Here is a 27,011-nt window from a genome sequence, read left to right on the forward strand (position 1 = left end):
TTTCAGGAGTCAGGATTCTTTATTATAACCAGAATTCAAAGCATAAGGAAAAGTATTGGTCCCAAATATAGAGCAATCTTTTACTCGTACACATAAGGTTACAGAAATCACTACATCCATTCACTGCAATGAGGCTCTCAGGCAGCTAGGATTGGCGAGAAATGACAGTAGGAGACAAATTCAAGGATACTTTGATTAAAGCAAAAAGCCCAGTGCAGGAGAGGTAATGTGGCATTTTAGCAGGTGCTGAATCAGTCGGAGTCAAAAGAAGGCACTGTCACAAAGCTACTCTGCTTTAGCCTGTAACCCTTCCAATACTGCACGAAGAATAGCTGCAGCTGCCACAGCACCAGGGTCTGGCTCCTCTAGGTGGGCTGAGCTGATGTAACTGGCCCTGCCTGCGGCAGCTTTCATGTTCCTTGTGGATTCAGCAGCAGCTTCTGCCCGCTGCAAAAAAGAGCAATAAATTAGTTCAGCATAGATGGGTAAGTACTCTTCAATTGCAAGGGATAAGAGTAAGTAGATACTACAGTGCCTATCTCTTTGAAACCATAATATAGGTCTCTAGATTCCACTCCCAAATCCTGTTGCTGGGTCCTTCAGTCCTAATGTTGCAAATAACCACTGGAGAATTAGGCTGATGATGTTAAGTGTTTGGGATTGTCTGGATTCCCACAGCAAACCTGTCCAACACTATTGTACATGTGTTATAGGTTGAAATTATTAATTCACGAGACCCATTACCAAGGCTTAAGCTGACAACAGTAGAGAACAGGACCTGAAAGGACCTGCTTCTCAGCTCACCTCTCCTCTCCCAAACCCTTGCAAAAGCAGTTAGCTCCCAGCTGCATAAAATTAAACTCACCTCTACAGCTTTATCCAGAATTTGCATCAGATTAGCCTTCGGGTTCTTCAGAGCTCTGAGCTCTTCAGCAGCAGCACAGAGTGAATCCAGCTAGTCAAAAGAGAAGAGTTACAGTGAAGCTCCATCAGGGCCAGCAATTGGGCAATGAGTCTTTGAAATCTCCCAACATCCCCAATGATCAGTCACCAAGCTCTTCGAAATCTCCCAATATTTGCTGTAACTAAATGGCTTGAACAAATTTAATGGGACACAATTTCAGCCATCCTGAGCTATTGCCTCTGATGTGGGCAGGAAAATAGATCAATCTGCAGTTGTAGGGAGAAGGGGCTCTATTGTTATAGGGATGGCATATTAACTTAAATAGGACAACTATATATTTTTAAATAAAAACCACTGTCTTGCTATGGAAATCAAACACCATTAGCCCTCTTCAGATGTTATAAACCCTAAGTCTGAGCACTGCACATGAGGGGGAAAGAAGGGAGGAAGTCCTGCCCCCGCCCCGCGGTCTCCCACCCCTGCGCCCAAGAACCATGATTATGGCACTGTTTGAATGGGGCACTGCTATAAACAGTATCTTTCAGGCACAGGGGTGGTGGTGGTGAATGACAGCAGTAGGGGATAATTCCTCCCTGCTTTCGCCCTCGTGAGTGGTGCTCATGCTTAGGATTTAACATGTCTACAGAGAGCTTTCATTGAACATAATTCTGAAATGTATGTGAAAGGCATGTTGCCAATCCAAATGTTATGCCCCATGATGTTCTATTGTAGGCCATTTGTCATGCAGTTACCATCTCAGTCATAGTTCCTTTGCAAAATTTCAAGGTAAGTTTAGAATGGTAGTATCTACCATCAGCATCTCTGTCACCCTGCAGAAGTGTGAGGTATAGTGACTAACCTACAGTTAACCGTATCTACCTATGCATCGAGGAGAGGTCTTGAAGTATTAAACCCCACACTAATGTATGAGAAATTCCTCAAATTGTATGACTGGATGCATCAAACACTCACGAGTGGCATGGTACATCACTTATGCAGTTATATGGGCTGTAAGTAAGGTACTCTAAAGTAATAATTATAAAATCTACAGGATGTAATCATGGTAGCAGAGGCCAATGATTAAGGACCAGCACTATATTACTAATGATACCTTACCATGGTTCTGTCTCCAGGTGCAGCCCCTCCATACCTGTCAGAGGAAAAAACAGTGTGTAGGCTCTGCATGTACCCTGCCCCTTATACCAGAAATTCACATGCAATGAAGAGAGAAGCAACAAGGAAGTTCATTGCACATCATCAGTTATTACTATGTTGCAGTCACATAAGGGTCACACTTACCGCATCATGGCTTCGATACCAGCATCCATGGCTACTGACCAGGCTGCCAAGTCATTGTCAAGGCGTAAGGGCTGAGCAGCTGCTGTCAGAAAGAGTCCATAGAGCTGTATGGAAAGATGAAAGTATTTAATCTCTGACACTGCAATCACCATAGTTGGAAAATAATATTAACTGCATTGCATTAGCATCTAACACACTTTTTCTTTATTAGGATTTTCAAGCCACCCATTTCTAGGACATGAGGCAGATAACCGTAATTGGCCGTTTTATTAAGAATACCTGAATAAAATACCCAATCAAGTTTCCTTGATCATGCAGAGAAGCTGAGGCAAAAAAGAAATTTACTCCTATAAGAGTTATAACTATTTCTGCTCTCATAAATGTCAGGCCAAATAACTCACCAAAGAACCTGCCAGGCACTTTTCCATAGAGATTTCCCCAGCCAAGATAGATAATCTGTCTCCAGGAGGGATCAGATTTAAGATAATGCAACATAGCTGCCTTCGTAAAACTGTCAAAATTTGTATCCCATTCTTGCTACAAGGAGACCAAGTAGTGTACATGGGATTCTCATTTCTATTCTCACAACTACCAAGTAAGATGGAGTGACTGCCCAGGGTCACTCAGTGAGCTTAATGTCAAAAAGGGATTTGAACCTATAAATCCATTGTCTAACATAACTATGACACATTTGGTTACTGAATTCCCTTTGTGATATTTTAACTTCTAAGATCTGGTAGAGTGAAGTGGCAAAACAGGTTGTACCCACTTGAGAATGAAGGTGGGAAATCACATTATGGAAATTTATCTACATTAAAAAGTCCCTGCAAGTAGAAATTAGCACAGCAGAAAGCAAGCTAGGATACAACTAGTGATGTGCATGGAACTGCAGAGCTGCAGTCCGGCACTGGGGTGGGGGTTCCTTTAAGGGCGGGTGTACTTACCCCTCCCACCGCTTTCCCCCCTCCGGCACGCCTTTTTTAGTTAGAAATTGGGGCCGCAGGATTCCTCCCTGCCGCCCCTTCCCCCGCTTGGCTTTTGCAGCCGAGTGGGGGGAAGGGGCAGCAGGGAGGAATCCTGCCGCCCCAATTGCTAGCTAAAAAAGGCGCGCTGGAGGGGGGAAAGTGGCAGGAGCGGTAAGTACACCCTCCCCCCACCCTTAAAGGAACCCCCACCCCAATCTGGCCGAATCCCAAACCGCCCATGTCCGGACTGGTCCAGTGGCCTGTAGAATGGCCTCCGGACCGGTCCGTGCACATCACTAGATACAACCACTTTTCATGATGTGCTAGTTCTGTGTTCTTCATTGTGAGGCCCAGTCAGCGGCAGTTCCCATCAGCTCTAACTGTGGCTCCCTGAGCAACTGTTTATTTGGCCTGTATGAGGCTTTGGCCGAAGTTGAATATTCTGCACAGTACTCCGGCACCATGAGGAAGTGACCATTCCTATCATGCAGCATTGATCTTCTGCAGACTTTCATAAATTTATGTACATATGCTTCCTAAACAGGAGAGCATATACACTAGCAATAAAAAGATTGGTTCTCACAAGTGAAAAATGGGTCAGAGAAACATCCTACTGGCTTCAGGAGCTGTGTGTGCTTCCAGTTTTTGGCTGTGCGTTTGCAGAAACCTAGGTAGGAGGAAGGGGAAGTGACCGTGTGGGAGCCAAGTACTAGGCCAGATGGCGCCATCCTACCCAGCATATTATCGAGGCTGGAGGAAAAGCTATCCGACTGAGCACTTGGTTCCCACACAATCATGTCCACCTCCCAACCCAGGTTTCTGCAGAGACACGACCAAAAATTTGGAGCTCCCAAAGGTGGATAGGACGCTTCTCTGACCCTTCTACTCATAAGAATTAGCCCAACGGCTCATCCGTCACCAGTTCCAAACTTTTTACTTCCTTCCCCCAACACCCCCTTTTAATAGTACCATTTGCTTTCTTCCCCAGACAGTTACTACTAAAGGGTGTCTTAAGTTGTAGGCCTACAGCTTACAGTCCAGCACTCACCGCCCCTGAAGAACCTCCCATCTTCTCCAGCAACAACTTTGCTAGGACACAGAGCAACTTAGATGGGTCCACCGGTGCAGGTGTTGCAGTCAGCCATTCTTGGATTGCTGGAAAAAGGGACATTCATAGGTTGGAGATAACCTTCCAGCCAGAACTTACTAATTCTATAAAAAAAAAATCAGGTTTTTCAGTTGCATAAGTCTCAGGAAGAACAAACGGACACACAAGAAGGGAGGACAGAGCTTGTTTTGCACAATAATTCTGCTGACATTTCTGAACTGGGAAGCACACAGAACGGAGGAAAAAGATCCACCAAAAGCATTTTTAGGCCAAGAACGTGTAGCTTTCTACTTTCCTCCCCACCATTTTTAATTGTTGGCACCCTCAAGGCACTATTCAGCAACAAGATTCAGAAATCTAGTTGTTAGTATACAGTCTTCATCTCCCCCTCCCCTTCGATTTTGGAAACTCTGGCTTTCTAATGGTTAGCCTCTGCCTGGATCAAGCAGGAGTGTTGTGCAAAGACTGAACTGGTGCAAAGCTGCCTAGTAAAAAAGTGAGCAAACCACATGCATTCTTGATTAAACTAGACTTCCTAACAAAATAAGGGAAGTATTAAAAGCATGCGATTAAAAGCCTTTAAGAATTTCAAACACTCCAGAATACAATCAAAATCAGTTCCAGGGCAGCTGGCATAATAGAGCCCTTTAGTTCTGCGCTTCCTCTGAATAGCCACTGTCACAGCCATACCTTCCTCAAGTCCAGTTACTTTGTACATCTTGACACCTAAAGTTTGTCTTTGGGATTTTGCAGAGAACATTAAAGAGGTCCTTTGAGAGTGTCAATAAGCATGTGGATAAAGGTGATCCTGTTAATATAGTATATCTGGACTTTAAAAAGGTATTGACAAAATTCCTCACAGGCTCCTGAGTAAACTTAAAAAGTCATGGGGAAAAGGGGACAGGTTCATGTGTAGATTGGGAACTGGCTGAAAGACAGGAAACAGAGGGTGGGAACAAATGGAGCATTGGTTACTACCATGGAGGCTTCTTTTTGCTGCTGCATCCAAGGGCATCTCATGTCTGGGTTATGCTCCTCCATGTGACTATGCAAATTGTTAGGCTTTTTTTAGGTTGGGAGGAGCATGACCCCCCCACCCCAGTTCTTTTAGGACCAGAGGCAAAGAACACCTCTATGAAGAAAAAACCACTTTAATATTAACTAAAGACCAATGAATCCAAACTAACTGCAACTACCTATGGTAAACAGGAAGAGTCTTGTGTCTAGGCTAGGCTCCAATAGGACGAAGAAGTTATAAAATATGTAAGAGCAGTACAAAGCAAAAAGATTATCCCTTCGGAGTATCCTTGCAAAGTAGGTGCTGGTGTTGCAGGGTGGGTCAAGATGCCCTTAGATGCAGCAGCAAGAAGCAGCCTTCACAGTGAGTAACCAATGCTCCATTCTCTACTGCTGTACGGTCTCATGTTTGGGGACATACCATAGCCCTAAGTACAACCAGGGAGGGAGCCCTGTGCCTACTCTGAAGGGAGACCCTGCTGGAGAACTCACCTCCCAAAAGATGCTTGGGCAGAAGTGAAGGCATCCAACTTATAGTGTTTAGTAAAGGTAGATGGTGCCTGCCAGGTGGCTGCTCTGCAAATATCCTGTACCAGCACATGCGTAAAAAAAGTCGCAGATGTGTCTGCAGCCCTGATAGAGTGGGCAAACACCTTAGTGGGTGCCCTGAGGTTTTAAGACGCATAAGCTAGAGCTATGCATGCCTTTAACCACCTAGCCAATGTGGCGGGGGTGACGGCCTGGCCCATGGTGTGAAGTAAAAACAAAGAGTGATTTAGTCACCCTAATGCATTTTACATATGTTTTAAGGCACCCCCAGACATCCACCTTGTGTCAGGCTTTCTCTGCCGGGTGAACCGGCTTAGGGCAAAAGGAAGCGAGAATAATGTTCTGTGACATATGAAACAGAGATGCCATCTTAGGATAGAAAAAGGGGTCTGGAATAAGCTTTATGGAGTCTACGAAAAAAATACACAGGTTTTTATGACAGATAAGGCCCTGAGCTCAGAGACCCTAGGGGCCGAGGTAATAGCAATAAGAAAAACCAGTTTAAAAGAGAGTAGGTATAGTGGACACAGGATCGAAGGGAGAACCCTGGAGAGTTTTCAGCACCTATGCAGGTGCCACGTAGGAAAACGATGAACCACCGGAGGTGAAAGGAGAGTGGCATCTCACAGGAAGCGTCTTAAGTGGGGATGCCATATAGATTGTTTAGAAGTTCTTGAGATAAGCCCCATCAAGGAAGCAGCCTGGCGCTTGAGAGTATTCGCTGATAGACCTTGGTCCAGACCGTCTTGAAGAAACTATAGATGTGTCATGGTGGCCGACCCCCAAGGTACTCCATGTTGTGCAGACCATCGCAGGAAGGCCCTCCACGTATATTGATAAATTCTGTTAGTGGAGGAGCACCTGGAAGTGAGCATTGTATTAAGCACCTTAGCTGAGTAGCCGTGCTGTTTCAAGATGCGCCACTCGGTTTCCATGTGGCTAGTCTTAACCAGCCGGGATCTGGGTGACACACTCAGCCCTGGCAAGCCAGGTCCGGCGAGACTGGTAATAGCAAGTGCGCTTCTGTGGCTAGATTGGCAAGTTCTGCGAACCATGGTCTTCTTGGCCAGGACGGGGCTACAAGGATGACCTGTGCTTTGAGAACCTTGATTCTTCGAAGCACCTGGGCCAGGAGTGGCGTAGGTGGAAAGGCATGTAGGAGGCCTATTGGCCAAAGTGATAATAGCGCATCCACCTCTTCCGCTTGTTGGCAAGGGACCCTGCTGAAGAAGGCGGTGACTTGTGCATCGGCTGGCATCGCGAAGAGATCCACAACTGGCTGGCCAAAGTGAGCTACTAACAGTCGGAACATTACTGGGTTCAGTTGCCACTCTCCTGGAAGGAGATTTGACCGACTGAGCCAGTCTGCCACCATGTTCAGGTCCCCCTGCATGTGATGGGCTGCCAGAGACGCTACATGTTGTTCTGCCCACAGAAACAGAAGGACTGCTTCCACCTGCAGAGACCTTGACCGGGTTCCCCCTTGATGATTTACATGTGCCTTGGCTGTGGTGTTGTCTGTGCATATGAGGACGTGACAGTGTAGAACAATGGACGAACTCCTGAAGAGCCATGTGGATCACCATGAGCTCCAGCCAATTGATGCTGTGTTGACGGTCCTCCTCTGACCATCTGCCTTGGGCTGACTGCCGGAAGCAATGAGCGCCCCAGTCTCTCTTGCTGGCGTCCATGGTCACAATGACGAGGGTTTGAGGAATTTTTCCCCTACTGGGACATGAGTGACGGTGATCCACCAATGCAGGGATCGTAGAACTGGCTGAGTCAGGGTCACCCATCTGCTGGACTTCACTGCTATATCTGGGGGGGAAGGGCAGCAGGAACCAGAAGCATGACCATGGAACTGACTCCAAACTCACCACCATCAGACCTAGCAGCCTGGACAGGGAGAGAAGGGGGAGCGACCTCTTTACCAGGGCCTGGCGTACCTCAGCCTCCAATGTGCGCCTGCGTTCTGCTGGCAGGTGATGACAGGCCAAATGGGAGAGCCCTGTACTGATAATGGACTCCTGTGTAGAGGAAATGCAGCAAGTGGCAGCTGTTTTGGTGAATAGGCATGTGTAGGTATGCCTTCTTGAGGTCTATGGAGGAAAAGAGGTCTAGGTGTTGTAGAGCTTCTGCAATCAATCTTAGGGATTCCATGTGGAACTTCCTTTTGCGCATGAAGCAGTTTAAGTGTTTTAAGTCCAGCACCACCCTCAGGGAGCTGTCCTTCTTGGGTACTGTAAAGATTATGGAGTAAACGTCCATGCCCTGCTGATCTAGTGGGACAGGCTCTATGGCTCTGATCGCTAACAGGTGTTGAATCGCCCCCTGCAGGCCTTGGTGTTTCTGCTGACAGTGGGAGGTTGAAGTGGGAAGAAGCGGTGAGGGGGTGGCTTGGTCAACTCTGTGGAGTAGCCCTCTTTTACGGTGTTAAGAACCCAAGAGGTCTGAGGTGGTAACCTCCCAGACGTGCCAGTGTGAAGGGAGGCGACCACCTAGGGCACACACATCCCAGTCATGCCTGTTGCTTAGATTGCTTGGTTTGGGCGTTGCAGGCTGTCCTACTACCAAAGCCCCCATCTGGTGGATCTAGATCTGCTGCAGTAGGGATGTTGTGAACAGAATCCTCTACCCTGAAGGGCAATCTAAAGGAATGAAAGGACTGAAAGGACCACCATCCTTGAAGGCGGTCCTGCTTCCGTAATGAGGATGGCATGGCTTTCTTCTTATCCTTTCACTCCACTAGGATCTCTTTTAGGGCCACATCCCCAAACAGTTGTTCCCCACCGAAGCAAACAGCAGTTTGGGGGCCATGTCCACCTTCCAGTATTTTAACCATAACTTGCGACAGCCCACACAGAGACAGTGGCTGCCTGGGATGCAAATTGGAAGGAGTCAAGAGTAGGACAGGCAGCTAGCTGTGGCCTGACATTGTGGTCCGCAATGAGGAGAAGAAGACAATCATCATGGTTGATGTCACCATCCCCTTTGAAAACCGGAAAGTAGCCATGACGGAGGCCAGAGAGAAGAAGCACCAGAAGTATGCCCCACTCGCACAGGCACTCAGGGAGCGAGGCTATGAGGTCTCTGTCCACGCCCTGCTGGTCGGGGCCCTAGGGGGCTGGGACCCCACCAACGAGCCAGTCCTGAGAGCCTGAGGTGTGGGCAAGCGCTACGCCAAGCTCATGAGCAAACTGATGGTGTCTGACGCTATCCGGTGGTCCCGAGACATCTACATAGAACACATCTCGGGACACTGCCAGTATCAGGAGCCAGCTCGCCCCCCTAACATCCCAGGGGGAGAGCCGGACCAGCCCTTTCCCCTAACCCAAGAGGGAAGGGGCCACTGAACGCTCAAAGGAACGGCTTGCCCTCCTAAAACTCAGAGGAGGGGAGCCACCCACACGGCTTGCCCCGCTATGCCCACGGGGGAACGGCTTGCCCTCCTAAAACCCAGAGGAGGGGAGCCACCTGCGGCTTGCCCCGCTACGCCCACGAGGGGCAAGCCACCACACACTCCACCCTACCTTGGTAGAGAGGAGCTCCACCAGAGCTGCGGACAAGCCCAGCGAGGTTTCTTTTTCCCCCAGCAGGAGGATGCCAGACCACCTGGAAACCCCCAGAGGACACCCCGGACGATGTGCCACCCCCCACCCACAAGTTGAGACCAGGTTCCCCTGCTCTTTTGCCTTGGACTCTATCCTGGACTCTGTCCAGATTCACATACGCGTGGAACCGAAGGAGGACTTGCATACACAGGCGATGCTTTGCAGCTCGCGACTAACTCAGATGGACACTTATTTTCTTATGGCTGTCTTGACCTGCATGTATGTATGTATGTATGTACGTTATGTATGTAACCTCCCGCTTCAGGAACGTGATCTATAGCATATCTGCATGCTAAACGAACCATGCCAGCACAGTGGCTGACCACGCCAGGAACTCCTGCTGACAATGCCCCTGGAGGACCCCCTGGACCTGGAGAAGACCCTTCGCCATCAAGGACCCACGCCCAGAGGCTGCAATTGGCAGAAGAAGACTGGCACAGCCCTGCCAGCCACACGCAAAGTGAGGCTGGGATTCGTCGCTCCCTTGGACCTTTTGGACATTCCTCTCACTGGACTCTTTTAACAGGACTCTACCCAAACCCGTAGGGACTTGCGTACAGTGCTATATTCTCTCTACATTTGCAACCACACATTCGTTAGTACGCGGCCGTGTTTCATCGGGAAACTCTATTCACTATTGCTTTTGTAAACCATATGTTAAACATTCTCTAATAAAAGTCAATCCGTCATAAAGGCTTTTGCTTTATGCAACTTTGAAATTCCCTCAACCTGATTGGGTCAGAGAGGTTCCTGAATCAAGTCATTTAGCCAGATTAATGATGCTCTAGCCACCATGGAGGCAGCTGCAGCAGTTCTCATTGACAATGCTGTGGAGTCATGCACACGTTTCATGGCCGCCTCCATGTGTTTTAGAGCAGCTTCCCCATCCCATGTCAGAACCAAACCATAAATCATAGCTACGATGAGGATGACCATAGGGGGCATATTGAAAATCTCTCCCCACTCCTCCTGTTGGAATGCATACAGCTTGTTTGCTATAGTATTAGCCTTTTGAGGAGGTGGAAACTGTCCATTCACTTTTAGCCGCTTCCACAAATTGTTTAGAATTGGCAGGGGCGAATTATGTGACTTTAAACCTGGGAACACCAGCACACGTTTACTCAGAGGCTGGGATTCCTGAGATGCAGGAGGATTCAGTCCCAGGGCATACACAGTCTTCAACATAGGCGGGGCCAATTCTATGCACTGAAAAAGCCTCTGTGCTCTCAGGTTCATCACCCTCTGACCATTCCCCCTCCTCTTTTGGTTGATCAAGATCCACTCCCCTCAAGGGGTCTGTAGGGAGTCTTGGGTTTTCTGGTGAGGTAGGTTCCTCTTCAAGTGGAATAATGGGTATCGGTTTGCCCGGAGATCTTCCTGGAGACCTTTGAGGTGTTTCAGTGGCTAGATCACCCATCTCCCTAGTTAGTGAGCCCCTGGGATTGGGGGAACCTGGGCCAGAGAGCTCAGATGAATGCACTCTTATTTCTGTGTTTTGCTTTAGATCTCCCCCTTTTGGCTTTTTTTAACATGTTTTCGCTTCTTCTTCTTCTTGTTTTCTTAGGAGCTGGCCCTTCCGAGACTGAAGCAGCAGCGGTGGAGGATGAGGAGGAAACCTGCTTGGTCCGCTTCCTCTTTTTAGACCTTAGTTGGTCATATTTTCCACATGATTTCGCCAATAAATCCCCAAACCATGTGCCCCAGGTGGGTGGCATGTCCCCTGGCATCTGGGAGAGGGCTTCATCCACTGGGGTAGGTTGAGAGAGTGTGGATGCCCCCAAGAGTCCCCCAGGAGAGGGGAGGAAAAATGACCAGAAGACTCAACTTTGGTCGGGCTCACTGGATGGGAAGTCGCTGCTGTTGCTGCACTTCTGGTAACAACCATGTACATCGTTGCACCCTTGGATGCCGTTGGGTCCACTCCCGTGCCTTCAGGCGCCTCCATTGCCATTTACAAGGCTTCTTGGAGTATGCAGGGGTATGGGCGGGCTGCCCACGGGGCTGGCGGAAAGCGGCAGCAAGGTCGGTGCCTGGGCCACTTCCCCGCCCCCCAAAATGGAGGCTCTTTCTCACTCTTTTGGTGGGGGCTGAGCGTTCCATGGAGCTGCCCTGTGCCGTTGAGCAAGCTGGTGGTCAGGACCTCAGGGGTGAGTTCCCAGCTGCTCTAATGGCCTTTGGGAGGCCCTGTTGCTGCTTGCCTTTTGGTACACTCATGTGGAGTACCATACACACACATACACACATGATCTAAAAAAAGGTCAAGCAAACTGATAAGAGCTGAGGAGAAGCTGCCTTACAGCCAAGCAGGACTAGAAGAATTGGGGGATCCGTGTTCCTCCCAGCCTTAAAAAGCCTAATGTAGTTTGCATAGTCCTGCCTTCTAGAGTCACACGGAGGAGCATAACCCACATGTGAAACGCCCTTGGACTGCAGCAGCAGTGAATGGGCAGTTTTCACAATGGAGGGATGAAAGAAGTGGGGACCCCCAGGGATCTGTACTGGAATCTGCTTTTTAATTTATTAATTTATGAATAAATAAGTTATCTAGAAGTTGAGGTAAGCAGTGAGGTGGCCAAATTTGCAGATGACACTAAAGATGAGTCAGTGTGGTATAGTGGTTAGAGTGCTGGACTAGGACCGGGGAGACCCGAGTTCAAATCCCCATTCAGCCATGATACTAGCTGGGTGACTCTGGGCCAGTCGCTTCTCCCTCAGCCTAACCTACTTCACAGGGTTGTTGTGAGGAGAAACACAAGTATGTAGTACACCGCTCTGGGCTCCTTGGAGGAAGAGCGGGATATAAATGTAACAACAACAACAACAACAACTAGGGTAGTGAAATCTAAAACAGATTGTGAGGAGCTCCAAAAGGATTTCTCCAAACCAGTGGAGTGGGCAACAAATGGCAAATGAGGTTCAATGTAATTAAGTGTAAAGTGATGAATACTGAGGCAACCCCCCCACACCCACCCCATTTCACATATTTGCTGATACAGTCTGAGCTGTTGGTGACTGACCAGGAGAGGGATCTTGGCATCACTGAAAGTGTCACCTCAGTGTGTGGAGCTGTGAAAACGGCAATTCCCTGCTAAGGATCATTAGGAAGGGGATTGAGAACAAAACTGCTAATATTATAATGCCTTTATACAAATCTGTGGTGCGGCTTGAAGTACTGTTTACTGTTCTGGTCAGCTTATCTCAAAAAGGACATTAAAGAACTGGAAAAAGTGCAGAAGAGGGCAACTAAGATGATCAGGAGCCTACAGGACCTTCCTTATGAGGCAAGGCTACAACACCTGGGGCTTTTTAGATTAGAAAAAGGTAACTAAGGGGAGACATGATAGGAGGTCTGTAAAGTTATGTATGGCATGGATAGAGAAAAATTTTTCTCCCTCATAACACTAGAAACTAGGGGTCATCCCATGAATCTGACTGCAGGAAATTTAGGACTAAAGAAAGGAAGTACTTTGTCACACAGTGCATAATTAACCTATAGAATTCTCTGCCACAGGATGTGGTAAAGGCCACCAGTTTGAAAGGCTTTAAAAGGCACTTGGACAAATTCTCCAAGGACAGCCTCTCAATGGCTACTGGTCTCGAGGGCTACAGACTACCCTCCAGGTTCAGAGGCAGGATGCCTCTGAATACCAGTTGAAGAGGAACAACAGAAGGAGAAGGGGCATGTCTTTATCTCTTGCCTGTGGGCTTCCCAGAGGCATCTGGTGGGCCACTCTGTGAACCAAGATGGACTAGATGGGCCTGATCCAGCAGAGCTGTTCTTATGTCCTGTCTCAGACACATGTGTAGAAGGCTCCTGGAAGCACCTTTGTTGCTGCTGTTCTGGGAGTCAGGCAGCACAAGCTGCCCATTACTGCCCCAGAAGCGTACCAGCTGTATATTCAAATCCTTTCTCCCTAAGCTGTATTGCTTGTCTGCTGAACCCCAAGTTGGAACATTGGACTGCAGGGTCCAGAATAATTACTCAGCTGAAAATTCTAGCCTTGTGCACTCCTTGTGTGGGATTGCTTTGGGGAGAACTGTATTGGATTGTGCAGGGCTCTTGGAAACGGGAATCTTCAGGTTATTCTCTGCATGGGCTTCCCATGGGATTGTGAGCCCTTTGGGGACAGGGCAGCAATTTTATCTATCTACGTATGTAAACTGCTTTGGGGGATTTTGATGAAAAGTGGTATATAAATATTTGTCATATTTGTATGAGACCAGCCCTGTATCTGACAGCCCCATGACTCCCAAGTGGAACTCTAGAGAGATCTTGAGGCTGGGTCATTCCCTACATGGACATGTTGTGGGCTAATCCCCGCTCCTGACTGTCTAGGAACCCCAGTTACTTTTGCTAGCTGTAGGCATGCAGTGCCACAGATCTTGATGCTATGCCAGCACCCTGTTGCCTATCCTTGTCAGCAATATTTTGGGTTTCTCACAAAGATAATCACCTAGTGGCAAGTCCTACCTTTTGGCATCACACACTAAACAGCAGACGCAGACAGGTAATATGCTGTTTTTTCCTCTTCCATTATTTATGCTCTCTTTCCCCCCTACTCTTTCTACCCATATTCTAATGGCCACCGGCCACTAGACTATTAGAGCCTTCACTGACTCTCCCTTCTTGAGTTACTCTCCAAGCAACTGTGACAGTACCAAGTTTGCCAAATACTGTGCCTATGCTTCATCAAGAAACTTCACTTCTTTGTTTCAAAAGCTTTGTCTCTGAGTCTGTTGCTGCTCTGGGACACTCTAACTTTGGTATTTGTCTGTGTGTAGAATTTGGTCCATTTGTTGTGCACACTTGGTTCTGTGCTAAATTCCTCCAAGTCAGCTTAAGAGCATAGATACTAATACACATGTGGGTAATATACACATGAGAGCACAACTGTGGTTACACATTTCACATCAGTCACAGTCTACTGCTCCTCTCATGCACAAGAATAAATTCAGCAATTTAAGCGCAGGCTTAAACACAACATTAAGTATGTACAGGTTCCTCCAATAAAGGGGCAGATGATAGAGCAGCTCATACCCTCAATATTCTTGCCTCAGAAAGTTATATTTCTGTAGTCCAACTCCCAGGGCTATAATGGAACATAAACTGAAGTTTAAAGTATTTAAATATTATGAGGGGAATTACTGGAAGAGCACTAACCTCTGGCAGCACGTGCATGTGTGCTTCCACAGTCCCCATCACCTGCGGCACGATCTAGATCATTCAGCTTCTCCTGTAGGCTCAGCAATGTATTGCACACACTGTCAAGAACTAGTCTCATCTGTGGGGAGAACTGTACTAAAGGAAATCGAAACAAAGTTAATTTAGTACATTTATATACCGCCCCATACAAAGAAAGTCCCTGGGCGGTTCTTCACCACCTATTAGGTGGTGAAGCTCCTAGTTTTACCTTAGGGAGCAAGTATTGCTATTGTCATGCACTTTCTTATCATACTAATGAAAACTCTGTACATATTAGAGAGCATAGACTACTAAAAAACTGGTCACTTGTCACAAAGCTGGTTCACAAATCCACATCGGATCTATTTTTTGTATTTAACATTTTTATACCGCCCAAAACTTACGTCTCTGGGCAGTTTACAACAATTTATCGTAATGTAATTACTTGATGCCTGATGACTTGCAGCTGAATGCATCAACTGAAAACTGTGTTTGAGGTTACATGGCATAATATGAAAATTCTACATGTGGCATTTGATCTGTGATGGCTCAAACATATATACAAGCCATGTTTGATACGGCAGTCAAGATGATGGGTGCGCGCGCACACATGTAGAAAAACTCACCTATTGCATTATTTCCCAAAGAGGCCAGCTGACAAGCATAACAAATCAGTCTCTTGCGCAGTTAGATATCAAATGGTACAATTGCTACTACCTAAGAATCACTGCTTATCACCAACTTGTTTTACATGAAGAAACTGAGGTATTACATGTCACATAGCGATTGTGAGAGGCAAGAGTTGGAGGCTAACGAAAGAAAAGAAGACACCTCACTTGCTCAGAGCCATACAGTGCCCTGGCTAACCTTCTGCTGATCCAGGCCTCCAGACATTGTTGGACTACAACTCCCATCATCCTCAGCCACAAAGGCCATGTCTGGGGATCATGGGAGTTGTAATCCAATATAATCTGGGGGCCCAAGGTTAAGAAACCCTGCTCCAGAATAAGGCATAGCCTCTGTTACTGCTGCCTATAGCTTTATATCTTGCTCTTTCCTTCCCTCAAGACATAACTGCTATTACTGCATGTCAGGACCAGAACTGGTCTCATGGAAAGAATGAACCAGAGCAAGGCATGGCAGGAAAACTCAATAGTAGCCAATACGTCATTCTATACCTCCAGCTGGGAAACACTGCTCCTCTTCTTCAGGGCACTCCTTTGGTCCTATTCGCTCTCTTCTCTGGCCAGACACAGGCACCTTGGTAGGTTGTGACCAAGCTATAGCTGTAGTTTCAGAATCTAAAAATGTAATTCAAGATTGTGAGCTGCATTTGTAAACCGTTGCACAATATCACTGGCTCAAAATCATGACGACAGTCACAAATGGTCTCTTGAGAATCTTTGGCCATCTATGAACCCTAGATGACAAACTATTGAAGAAGCTGGCCAAGAAGGGGTTGTATTAATGAGATATGGACACAGGTTAGTTGTTGATTCATTATGAACAACCAACTAACTAAGCAACAACTGCTGGGGTTGTTGCTAGCTCTAGACACACGCCCAGAAAGTGAGAAGATGCTGCCATTTGAGTCAATAGCTGCAGGGGCAAGTATATAACTTATTTTATTTATATTGGGCAGTAGGAATCCTACAAATTATGAGAAGGAAATGATCTTTCAGCATAGCATACACATTCTCCATACCCCCATCCTATCAACAAGGTAAAATTTATTCTCCTGCTTGCAAAGTTCAGGGGGAAACAGATATCTATGGAACTCACCAATGAGATTCAAGAGTTCATCATCCACACGCAAAAGAGTAAGGGAGACACCTGCCATCTCCAGTGCAGTCATAAAGGAGCCAACCAAAGCTCGGGCAATGTGAATGCCCCTGCTCTCTGCAATGACGAAGCAAGGGGAAACTGAGAGGCACTGTTCTGGCTGAGACACCAGAATGTGAGGGAGTAGGGAGATCACAGTCATGGAAGAGCTGATTTGGAAGAAAGGAGGAAGATTTTAGAGAAAAATTAAACAACAGAGTAACTGGAACCAAATGAAAAGGGATAAGTTGTGGAAGATCCATGGATACCAGTTTTTAAAAGCTGAAGGAGATGGTTTGGAATAAAGTGCTGAGGTGAGCAAGATCAGTGATGGAAGCACACTGCATAAAAACATTTGTGGGAAATTAAGGCACTGCACCACTAATCACAGAATTCCCTATCTTAGTACAGTATCCAGTGCATTCTGCCAAGCTTTTAGTTCAAGTTGAACTTTGCTCTTAATTGTGGCTGCAATTTGAACTGGCTCCCCCCATCATGCCCCATGGTTTTGGTTTTCCTAGTTCTTGTTGATTATCGTGCATTTTATTGTTAATTGTTTGGGAGGACCTCATATGGCTGGAAAGTGAGACACACAGTGTTTTAATAAAGATATCCAGCCAGTAAACATTCTGAAGGAGATTTTGTACAAGAATGAAGATAAACTTTAAATAAGACAGTACAAGCAAAGAGCTCTGGGACTGAGGGAGAAGTTTCTAGATGAGAGACCAACCTTCCATATCTCCCATCACTTCCCATCTACCGCCCACAAATGTCTCAAGGGTCCCCCTACACAGTTTTGCAAGCACAGCCAAGTACCTAAGCTAGCTATTTTGCAGTGTTTCAAGCAAGCTACTCTCACCTTGTCAGTAACTCGGGGGAGGGAAAGAGAAGTGTTATCTAGCCATTTCATCAACACACTAAGTTAGAAAGACTTGTTAATATAGATAAGCCTCAGAAAATTATGGAGAATTAAATGATCTCATTAATTCAAGTAGCACTACCAAACATTTCCATTTTAACTAGTTTAAAGTCATATTTGATGGCAAACTTTAAGTCTCATTGGCTAACATCCAGACTAAACTTCCACCACGGTGAATTTTAGCAATTCCCCCTTCCGTTTGCAGTTGCCTGTGCTTTCCAAAACAAATCTTTCTGAGGGTCTCTCCTGCCTTCAGGGACAGTTTCAGGAAGCAAAAGGTAGCTGCAGAGGGGAAGGGAAGATCACTGAAAATTGCACACACATAGCCCCACACACAACGGAAAACCCTGGTGCATTGATCGAGGATTAGTTTGGATGTCAGCCACTATTATTATTGATGAGGGGGTCATCGAATAAACAATGAAGGAGGGAGGAAATGTCTTGATGCTTCACATCATAAGCCACCAATTGAGGTGGCAGCAATGACAATAAATTATATTCCTGGATGCACTGAGGAATTTCAAGCAGTTACACAAATACCAGCACATTGTACACATTGTTAGCAAGACCTTCCTTCTGGATCGTTTGTGTCCAGTATTTGTCAGCAACATTTGAAGGACGAATGCAGGTTGCAATAGCTACAGGACCAGCAATTAAAATAATTACATGAATGCAAAAGTTAACTGTGAGCAGAACTTGGGAGTTTGTTTTTGATAAAATGACTCGGGAAATAAGATTCCATTTGACAAATATATTACAGCAAGAAATATAGAAGGGGAAGAAGCTACTTAGGTTAAAGGAAACATGTGCAGGCACATGAAACAGTAGTTACAAATTGGACTTTAACAATAATAATAATTTTGATTTTGATTTATCTGTGTAAAATTCTGGAATACTTTCCCTGTAACAGTTTTTAGATTGCCTTTTTAAAAGACTGACTGGGTTCCAGACAAGTCTAGTGTAGGTATAATGTTATTTATCTCCTAACTCTTCTAAGGAACTTAGTACCACCCCACAGGCACCTTCCTCCTCCTCCCTTGTGCCTAAATCCCCCCTCCCTTTTGTAGCTCTTGTTTAGCTGTTAGCAGCAGCACTGGTGCAGATAAAGTATATTGCTAGACCATGGTTAGCTTTAAAAAGGGGAAAGTTGTATAAGAGGGGGACAGGGAAGGTGCACAAATGCCCATAGGGCATACCCAATCTCCTAACCATGATTAGGAATGTTACATTTACACCAGGCCAGAACTGGATAGGGTTAGTAACTAGTTTACATAATGTGAAATCTCCTGTCAAATTAATTCAGGACAAGTTCAGGGGCTGCCATATTTGGGGCTGGGAAGGAATCTTCCTCTGGCTCAGACCATGACAGTGGGGCTGGTTTTGCTTTTTCGCAGTGTGCAGTTTCAGTCTTCCCCGGTAGAGCGTAGCTTAGTTCACTGCACAAGTCATCTCAGGTTAGTTCCCCTGGAAGCAACTTTTGATATTGGGTGTGCTGGTCTGGACTGGCATGAGCTGATCTGTGGTGAAGCAAAAACACCCCCACTCTGGACAGGAGATTGGAACAGATTAGTTTTTGATCCCTTCCAGTACTATGACTTCTTCTGATACTGATCAGATTAGTCTACCACATAGGATTTATTCTACATATTATTTATAATCATATCTCATTTGCATCATAAATATCCTAAGCATCTAGGCATCAGCGACAACAGTTTGGTGCCAGCCTTGCTACAAGTAAAACATTCTTCAAATTCCAAAGCATTTGCACCCATTCCTAAGTAATCTGGAATTCTCTCAGCCCTGATGTACATAATTTTGCAAAATCTTTTCTTATTTTCAGTGGACTAATATCCCTGAATTGGTCCCCACTGTAATTGATGCAGTGCTCAACCTATCTCCCTTCATCCCCATTCTCAAAACAAAAACTTACCAAGACAGCGTACAGCAGATCCAGCTACTATACTCAACTCAAGGTAGGACAGGCCACCAAGGTTGTTCACCATCAAGACAACAGAAGTACCTGAAAGCCAAAACCAAACCAGAACAAGAGTTGGCAAGACTGAAAGCTTCTGGTGAGTATTTTGGTATTTATATTACAGGTTACAGCTCGAACACAGAAGAGCAAGCGCATGCATGTGGTTTCCAGAGTCCCCTGCATAGGAATGTGCAGATTGCCTCTAAGATTGCTACTCACCAGGCCTGAGTGTCACATGTGAAGCACTGGAAGGATTAGTCATGTGATCCAGCATTGTTTTGACGATCTTATCAGCTGTTGTGATCTGTGAAGAATGCACGTATCAGTACAAAATCTTGCGCTTCTAGACCTACAAAAAGGGACAGCCAATTTACCTTCATCCTGCGCACACCAGCTTCACCATGGATTCCTGCAGAAAAATGAAAGTATTAGCCATGGCATCTGCCATAGTTAGCTCTTTTCTAAACAGAAGGAGGCTTAGGTTATGGGCATCAAGTGTTGAAATCCATCAGAAAACTGATCATATGCTGGGTGTGATATAGAAGTTGTTACTGAAATATGAGACAGAAACTGAACAGGTCAAAGAATGTATGATAAAATGGATGCAGAACATAAACAGAACAATAGGTATTTGTGATTGGGAATATTAATGGAAGAAGAATATTAAATTTACTTTAAGTAATAATTTAAGGAAAAACTGGTACAAGATGTTTTTCAGATGGTATACAACTCCAATTATCATTAATAAAATTGATAAGAGCTTTCCAAAGGAATGCTGGAAATGCAACCAACAAGTGGGGATGTTTTATCACATGTGGTGGACTTGTAGCAGCAAAGCCCAATCGTTTTGGAAGCAAATTCACTTTAAAATGGAGCAAATTTTGAATATTAAATTCCTTTTTTTTGCCAGAACTCTTTCTTTTAAATATGACGAAACCTTATATTCCCTTTAAGTGTACTGAGTTATCATTATACATAATTACTGCAGCTAGGAAGTTATGGGATAATGCTTCCATTTCCAAGGTTACTGCTTATATGAGCAATTCCTCAATAGAGTCATTTATACTTGTTTGGGAACCCTTTATAAATTTTAATATTCAACAAGGCCCTCATTTGTTCCCAAGATCTGGTTTTGATTTGTAATCTTTGTTGTATACCTATCGTGACTATGTTTGCATTAATACCAGCAGGAGAAAGTAATCTTATCGCCCCCGCCTTTCTTTCTTTTAGTACTTTTTTCTCTATTTCTAATGTTTTCTTGTTCTTGATCTCCAAACTGATTTATCAGTCTTATCTTATTCTGTGTTTCAAGAAATGTAATCATGCTTTGTTCTTTTATTAAAAATAAAAACAATTTTTTAAAAAAGTGTTGAAATCCTAGTTATTGTGGACTAGGATACTGGCAGAAAAAGTCGATGTACTCACACCAGAGTACAATAAAAAAAATAAAAAAATAAGAGCCTGACCCTGAAGGTTGTCTGACTCAACTATGGATGTTAATGCACCACAGACTAGGGATGTGTACGGAACTGGTTCTCAGCTCAGTGCATGCTGTGCACATGAGAGTTGGCAATTGGCGTGGTGATGCTGAATGGGGCTGCAAGGAGGAACGCTGCAGCCCTGTACCCATGCTTTTTGGGAGAGCGCCAGCAAAGGAAAAGCAGCAGGGCAGGTAGGAGGCACCTTCCTTGCCCCTTAAAGTAACCCCGTCCGGACTCCAAACCGGCTCAAATGCTGGCACTTCAAACTAGTTTGGCACTCCAGAAAAGGAGCACTGAACTGGTTCCGTGCACATCCCTACCACAGACACCACCACCTCAGGTTCACAGCTACACCTGCAGATGATGTGCAGTTGGATATAGCTGGTAATTGACATGCACAGATGCCCTTTGCCTTGAAAAACTATATCTAGCCCCAAGGGCACAGTGCTAATAAGGCCATTCCAAGACAGTAAGTGGACCAAAATTGAAGATGCATTCTCACCCAAGCCTAGCTCAAGCTCATCATCAGCAAGCTGGAATGTGGGTCTGGATCCAGGGACACTGCAGGGAGACAGACTCACCCCAAGGGTGCCTGTGCAAATAAAGATAGTGAAAAAACCCAACCATGTTTCAGACATATATTTTAGCACTGAAACAAGAAAAGAGACACATTAGCAAACACGAACCTTTCCCCATGTTGGCTACAATGCAGTACTTATAACAGTAACACGTTAATACCACAGTATGGTACAAGACTGAGGAAAGCAAATGGATGGAACAACATCTGCTAAATAACAAGTACAGAAGACACTGTAGCCTCTTTCTTACAGGGATCAGTCATTTTAAATCCTCTCATAATCAATGCATTGCAAAAATGCATGAGAATAAGAGCCAGCATGCCCCGTTACAAAGTTATAGTGTAAACTTCGGTTAGAGGTTTCTCTTTAGAACACTGAGGTACCTAAACACGTACCCATTGCTCCTGCAACAGCGAGAACTTTGCGAACAATTTCATTCAGACCAGCACCTTTCTCAGCCAGAGCCCCAGCCACCTAAACAAAAACAAGTGTAAGGAAATATTCTGCACCAGTGCCTCAGAACAAGCTTCACAACAAATCATCACTCCTTCTTTCACAGGGACATTTTACAGGTACACAGCCGGATGCTAAAAGAGAAGCAGAATGGATTTTAATTCAGAAGTCCAATGGGCTGCATAATAGAGAAGTGCACGAACTGGTTCGCAGGCCATGTTGGAGGCCTGTGAACTGGTTCGCTTGTCTGGCAGTCCGACGAACCACCGGCGGGGGAGGGATGTTGCTTTAAGGGCGGCAGTGTGTGTGTTGTACTTACCCCTTCCGCCGCTTTTCCCCCTCCGGCACTCCAGTTTTTGGCAAAATCTTCAGGGCGGCAGCGTTCCTCCCTGACGCCCCTGCCCCCTTGTTGTTGTCCAAACCCGTAAGTAACATGGAGGCATGCGCCCACCGCCATGCGCATCACGCATGTCACTGTGACATGTGGGCATGCGCGCACACATCGGCGGCGGGAGCATGCGCCCATGTTATTTCCAGGTTTGGACAACAACAAGGTGGCAGGGGCAGGAGGAATGCTGCCACCCGGAAAATTTTGCCAAAAACTGGAGTGCTGGAGGGGAAAAAGCGGCGGGAGGGGTAAGTACAACCCCCCCGCCCTTAAAGGAACACACACACACTGGCGTCGGACCGCACCTCCACGGTCCGTGCACATCACTACTGCATAACCCCTGCTAACTTGGCAAAGAGGCACCTTTTAACGTGGTGAATTCTCTTTATTTAGCAGGGGGAGAGTAACTGGCCCTGTTCACCCCCAGAACAGTAGCTCCAGTGACTGTTGCTGGTGTCTATCTTGTGTTCTTTTAGATTGTGAGCCCTCTGGGGACAGGGATCCATCTTATTTATTTATTATTAGTCTCTGTGTAAACCACCTTGAGGCATTTTTGGAAGGGCAGTATAGAAATAGAATTAATAATAATAATAATAATAATAATAATAATAATAATAGCAATACCAAGTCTCGGGGATTGAATCAGAATTAAGTATCAATGAGCTCAATGGAACTTACTTCCAGGTAAGTGTGAATAAAAATGCAGCCTAAATGTAACATCCTCGCTAATAAAATGCTTGGTGTCCGTCCGTGGACGGACACCAAGCGTGCGTTCGTGCCTGAACAGAGCCAGGGAGACACGACCGCCAGCACCCGGCGGCCAACTTGGGCGGACAGAAGTGGCCGCCCTGAAGAAGCCGGGTAAGCCGCGGCGGGGGACACTGGCCGAGGCGTGGCCAAGGCGGCGGCGGAGCCATGGCCGCGCCGCCGAAGCTGGGCAGGGGGAGGAGGCGGCGGGGGAAGCCGGCCGAGGTGGTGGCGGAGCCGCCGCCGAGGCCTGGCGCCGCCGCCGAAGCCGGGCGGCTTGGGGCCCTTGCCTGGCAGGGGAGACCGGCCGCGGCATAGAGGCTGGGGGCGGTGCCGCCACAGCCGATAACCGCCCTCCCACCCGCCCAACTTCCCCTTCCCCGCACCCCCCCAAAGGAATAAGGGCCGCCGCAGCCGAAAACCACTCTCAGCTGCCCGAGCCCTCCTCACCCGAGTCAGCCCGCAAGAGCCGGGCTGAGTGAAAGCATGTTTTCCAAAGGTAAAGAGAGGAGCTCGCGAACAGAGCTCCTCTCTGTGCTAAGCCTCTTCCCGAACTGGTGTCGCCGCCCAAGCACCAGTTCGGGAAGAGGCTTAGCACAGAGAGGAGCTCTGTTCGCGAGCTCCTCTCTTTACCTTTGGAAAACATGCTTTCACTCAGCCCGGCTCTTGCGGGCTGACTCGGGTGAGGAGCGCTCGGGCAGCTGGGAGGGCGGTTTTCGGCGGTGGCCGCGGAGGCCCTTATTCCTTTGGTGGGGGGGGGGTGCGGGGAAGTCGGGCAGCTGGGAGGGCGAATTTGGGCCCCTTCCCTTCCTAGCGCCCGTTATTCAACGGGCTAAAATTTACTTGTTTAATAATATTTTACCCCCTAAAATAAATTTTCTCCTAAAAATAATATTTTAAAAAGTTGAATTTCAGTGCAACTAGACGTTATTTTTACTAAAACAGCTGACTTATCATAAGGTAGATGAACTTCTTAACAAGAATAAGAGGCTTGCACTCAAATGTATGAATGAACAACAATTAAGGGTAAGAAAGATCAATGTAAGAGGACTTTCTTATTTGCAATAGTAGCATAAACACAGAACAATACAAGTCTACCAAATTTTGAAAAAACTCTAAAATACAGTTATCAATAGCTTAAAGGGAGACCCCCGCTGTGGTTCCGTACACACCCCTAATGGACTGTTCCATGCTTTTATGCAATTGGGAAAAACCAAAACTACAATCTATGAGCAAGAAATGGCATAGGAATGTCTCAGTATATAAGGTTCTTAAGTCTTCAAAGAAGCATTTGTGCTTTGGTAGTACTGCTCTGTAATAATGCTCTAAGTCAATGGCAAAGTGGGCCCTGAATCAGGGGACAGGCAATGCCTACCTTATGTATAAGTACTGTGCCACACAGCCCTCTCCTGCCAGCCTTCTTAAGTGTGGTAAAGGCAGAGTCTTCACCAATCACCACCATTTCCACAGTAGCCCCTTCCGCCCGTGCCTGCTCCAATGCCAGACCAAAGTTCAGACGGTCTCCAGTATAGTTCTTCACTATTAGCAGTATCCCAACTAAAGAAGAGAGAAGAACTAAGTTATCTGGTAACTCTCATTCAGGAGAGATGCCTATATATACCAGAAATACTTCCATACCTGCTCCCACTTCTCTCACAGCCCGGATTGCTGCTAGAATGCTACCTACTGCAGGAGAAGTAAATACTGGACCAGCCACCACTCCAGTGAGCATTCCTCTCCCAATGTATCCTAAAGAAAGAATATAGAGAGAGCTAACATGTATCAGCACTGAGAGAATCTTACATCTTGCTTACACTCTAATTCTGCTGCTGAACATAATTCCAGCAAATGAATTCCTTAACAGCCAAAAGGACTGTGGCAAAGAAGAAGAAAGTTTTCACATGATAGACCCACATGCAGTCCATAAAAATACCTCTTTTCTTTGTGTTCATGAAGTACCATACATTTGATGGGTGAGGGAAACATGATTGAAATACTCTGCCACATAATTAAAGTTTCCACAGTCTTGGTCCCACTAACCTGCATGTGCAGGCTCATGTCCTGATCCTCCTCCAGAAATAAGAGCCACTTTGCCATCCACATTCTCCAGGTCGGAACGCAATGCCACTCTGTGTCCCTGAAGGAGCTGAAGAGCAGGATTACAGGCCACTATTCCAGCCAGTGCATCATCAGCACAACCCAGAACTGTGTTTACTAGCTTCTTTGAGCCCTACAATATGGAAAAAACAAGTTGGTTCATACATATACACATCCCTCCACATGGAAGTATGACTAAGTTGCGACTGATCAACCTAAAAGTGGCTTTTGTAAGTGCTTACAAGCTGATGTGCAACTGACTCATGTAAAATCTGAAGGAGAATTCTTGAAGGAGAGAATGCAAGTTGTATCCACTACTTGCGCCTGCGCAATTTCTCTCTGGTGCTGCTTGACAAGCACAATTGCATGTCAATGCTTGCCATAACATCTGAAACTGAGATCAAGAAAAGATAAAGATTGGACCCAGACCTTTCACTACTAGAACACTAGCCTCAAGAACTGCTTGAAGGATAGTTGGGAAACTGGATAACCATTGTCAGAACCTGGATAATCATTCAGCAAACAGCTGCTACTTCACAACAGAAATTGCAACACTTGTGAATCAATCTGAAGTTCTGTGATCACAGTCCAGTTGTATGCCTATCCCATTTTTATTTTATTTTATTTGTTTAGATATCCAGCCCAAACCCACCCCACAAAGTATTCTACAAAATAGAATATCTAGACAAAAGCAGCAGGATAGTTTAAGGCTTGACACTACAAACCAGGATGCTAAAGCCACCATTTCCCTTATTCTCCAATAAAGATGATTCCACAGCAGGCAACTGGCTTGGGAACTGCCATCAGAAGAGACCAGTTTAATTCTCCAGGATGGCTGTGGAGGCGGCGGCCGCGGCACAGTCTCTCAGCCAAACCTACCTTACAAGGTTGTTGGGAGACCAAAGCAAGGGTTACCTCCATGGCTGCTACCATGAAAACGTGAGAGTAGTGCCAGGCAGAGGATTCCTTCCCAACCCCCACCCCGAAAAGAGTCCTGGAGCTCACCTGCATGCTGACTCGAGTCTAGGCTCTCCGCGAGGAGACAGTGCAGCACGAGGGCCCGAGAACCTCTCCCAGCCAGGGGCACCTCCTGCTCTGCCAGCAGAGGCGACGAGACCAGGGCTGTGCAGCGGCGGCCCTTTGGGGAGCTGCGGCGGCGGCTACTGCTGTGCCGCCCCCTCGAAGTGAACTGAGGAAGGTGGTGGGTGGCTCGGGGCTATCTGGAGCCTGCCCGCCGCGGACTTCGACCCCGAATCCGAACTCCGCTTGGGCGGCGCACGAAGCACGCGCTCCTCGCCTGACAAGGGTCGTGAAGGGGCGGGGGCTGCGGGGGAAAAAGATCGATTGAAAGGGAAGGGCTCGAGCTCCGACAGTTGACCGAGTACGAAGCACCAAATTACCGCGGCGTAAGAGGGGGCGGGAGGAGCAAGGAAACACAGAGCACGTGGACCGCACAACGCGCGCCTGCGCCGCTTCAGTCCACGTGATATCCCCCTTCCGTCCCGCTGCTTAATACCATTGTTTCTTACATCCGAATATACCCTCATACCCCGCGCCCTCAAATTTTCTCCATTCGGCGACAAACTGTTACACTTTTTGGGGCGCTCTGTCTCTACGCACGCGCAGAAACCTCCACTGGGCGCCTAACTTGCCTTTCCTTGGGCCTCCGACCAAGCGGGGCGCAATTGCCCTTCCTTCCCGTGGTGCTTCGCGCGGAGCGGGCGCTCTGGCAGCGGCGGCGGCCATCTAGGCTGCACCTTTCCCTCCCGCTTTGCCCTCGCTTTTCCTGCCTCTCTACATCGGCCCCGCTCCCCGTTCCCGCCATGTCGTGCAACTATGTGGTGACGGCACAGAAGCCCACGGCCGTCAACGGCTGCGTCACCGGTAATGCCGGGGGGAGGGGCCCTCCAAAGATGG

The 27,011-nt window shown here is 46.8% G+C and overlaps 2 protein-coding genes across 4 annotated transcripts in view; one reads left to right on the forward strand and one right to left on the reverse strand.

Moving 5' to 3' along the window:
• TKFC (triokinase and FMN cyclase) lies at window positions 1-26,886 on the reverse strand. Of its 3 annotated transcripts, none has more exons than XM_053283684.1 (18): window positions 26,100-26,640; window positions 25,337-25,482; window positions 25,038-25,227; window positions 24,636-24,746; window positions 24,373-24,554; window positions 21,805-21,883; window positions 21,334-21,423; window positions 19,725-19,759; window positions 19,570-19,654; window positions 19,306-19,395; window positions 16,418-16,534; window positions 15,814-15,936; window positions 14,615-14,752; window positions 4,217-4,323; window positions 2,204-2,307; window positions 2,021-2,054; window positions 866-955; window positions 1-447 (listed from the first exon to the last, which is right to left on the reverse strand). In XM_053283684.1, exons 4-18 carry the CDS (start codon window positions 24,727-24,729, stop codon window positions 286-288), a joined length of 1,530 nt encoding a protein of 509 aa, XP_053139659.1. In that variant the 5' UTR covers window positions 24,730-24,746; window positions 25,038-25,227; window positions 25,337-25,482; window positions 26,100-26,640; the 3' UTR covers window positions 1-285. The 3 variants fall into 3 exon arrangements, with proteins under 3 accessions (XP_053139659.1, XP_053139657.1, XP_053139660.1); XM_053283682.1 differs by lacking the exon at window positions 25,337-25,482 and having other exon boundaries at window positions 26,100-26,418; window positions 26,624-26,638; XM_053283685.1 differs by lacking the exons at window positions 25,337-25,482; window positions 26,100-26,640 and adding an exon at window positions 26,747-26,886.
• DDB1 (damage specific DNA binding protein 1) overlaps window positions 26,839-27,011 on the forward strand; it is a 38,542-nt gene continuing 38,369 nt past the window's right edge. Inside the window, exon 1 of the mRNA XM_053283679.1 lies at window positions 26,839-26,978. Coding sequence (XP_053139654.1) covers window positions 26,918-26,978 — 61 coding nt within the window. The 5' untranslated portion in view covers window positions 26,839-26,917. The remainder of the gene's footprint in view (window positions 26,979-27,011) is intronic.

This window comes from Hemicordylus capensis, chromosome 1 (assembly GCF_027244095.1).
Source record: "Hemicordylus capensis ecotype Gifberg chromosome 1, rHemCap1.1.pri, whole genome shotgun sequence".
Taxonomy (NCBI): Eukaryota; Metazoa; Chordata; class Lepidosauria; order Squamata; family Cordylidae; genus Hemicordylus; species Hemicordylus capensis.

What these genes read in the sequence shown, in the direction of transcription:
- TKFC (XM_053283682.1), bottom strand. An exon ending in GCACAGTACTTATACATAAG is followed by an intron (nt 21,884 to 24,372) that starts GTAGGCATTGCC and finishes GTTTTTGTTTAG; the next exon opens with GTGGCTGGGGCTCTGGCTGA. An exon ending in ACATGCACGTGCTGCCAGAG is followed by an intron (nt 4,324 to 14,614) that starts GTTAGTGCTCTT and finishes CCCTTTTTCCAG; the next exon opens with CAATCCAAGAATGGCTGACT.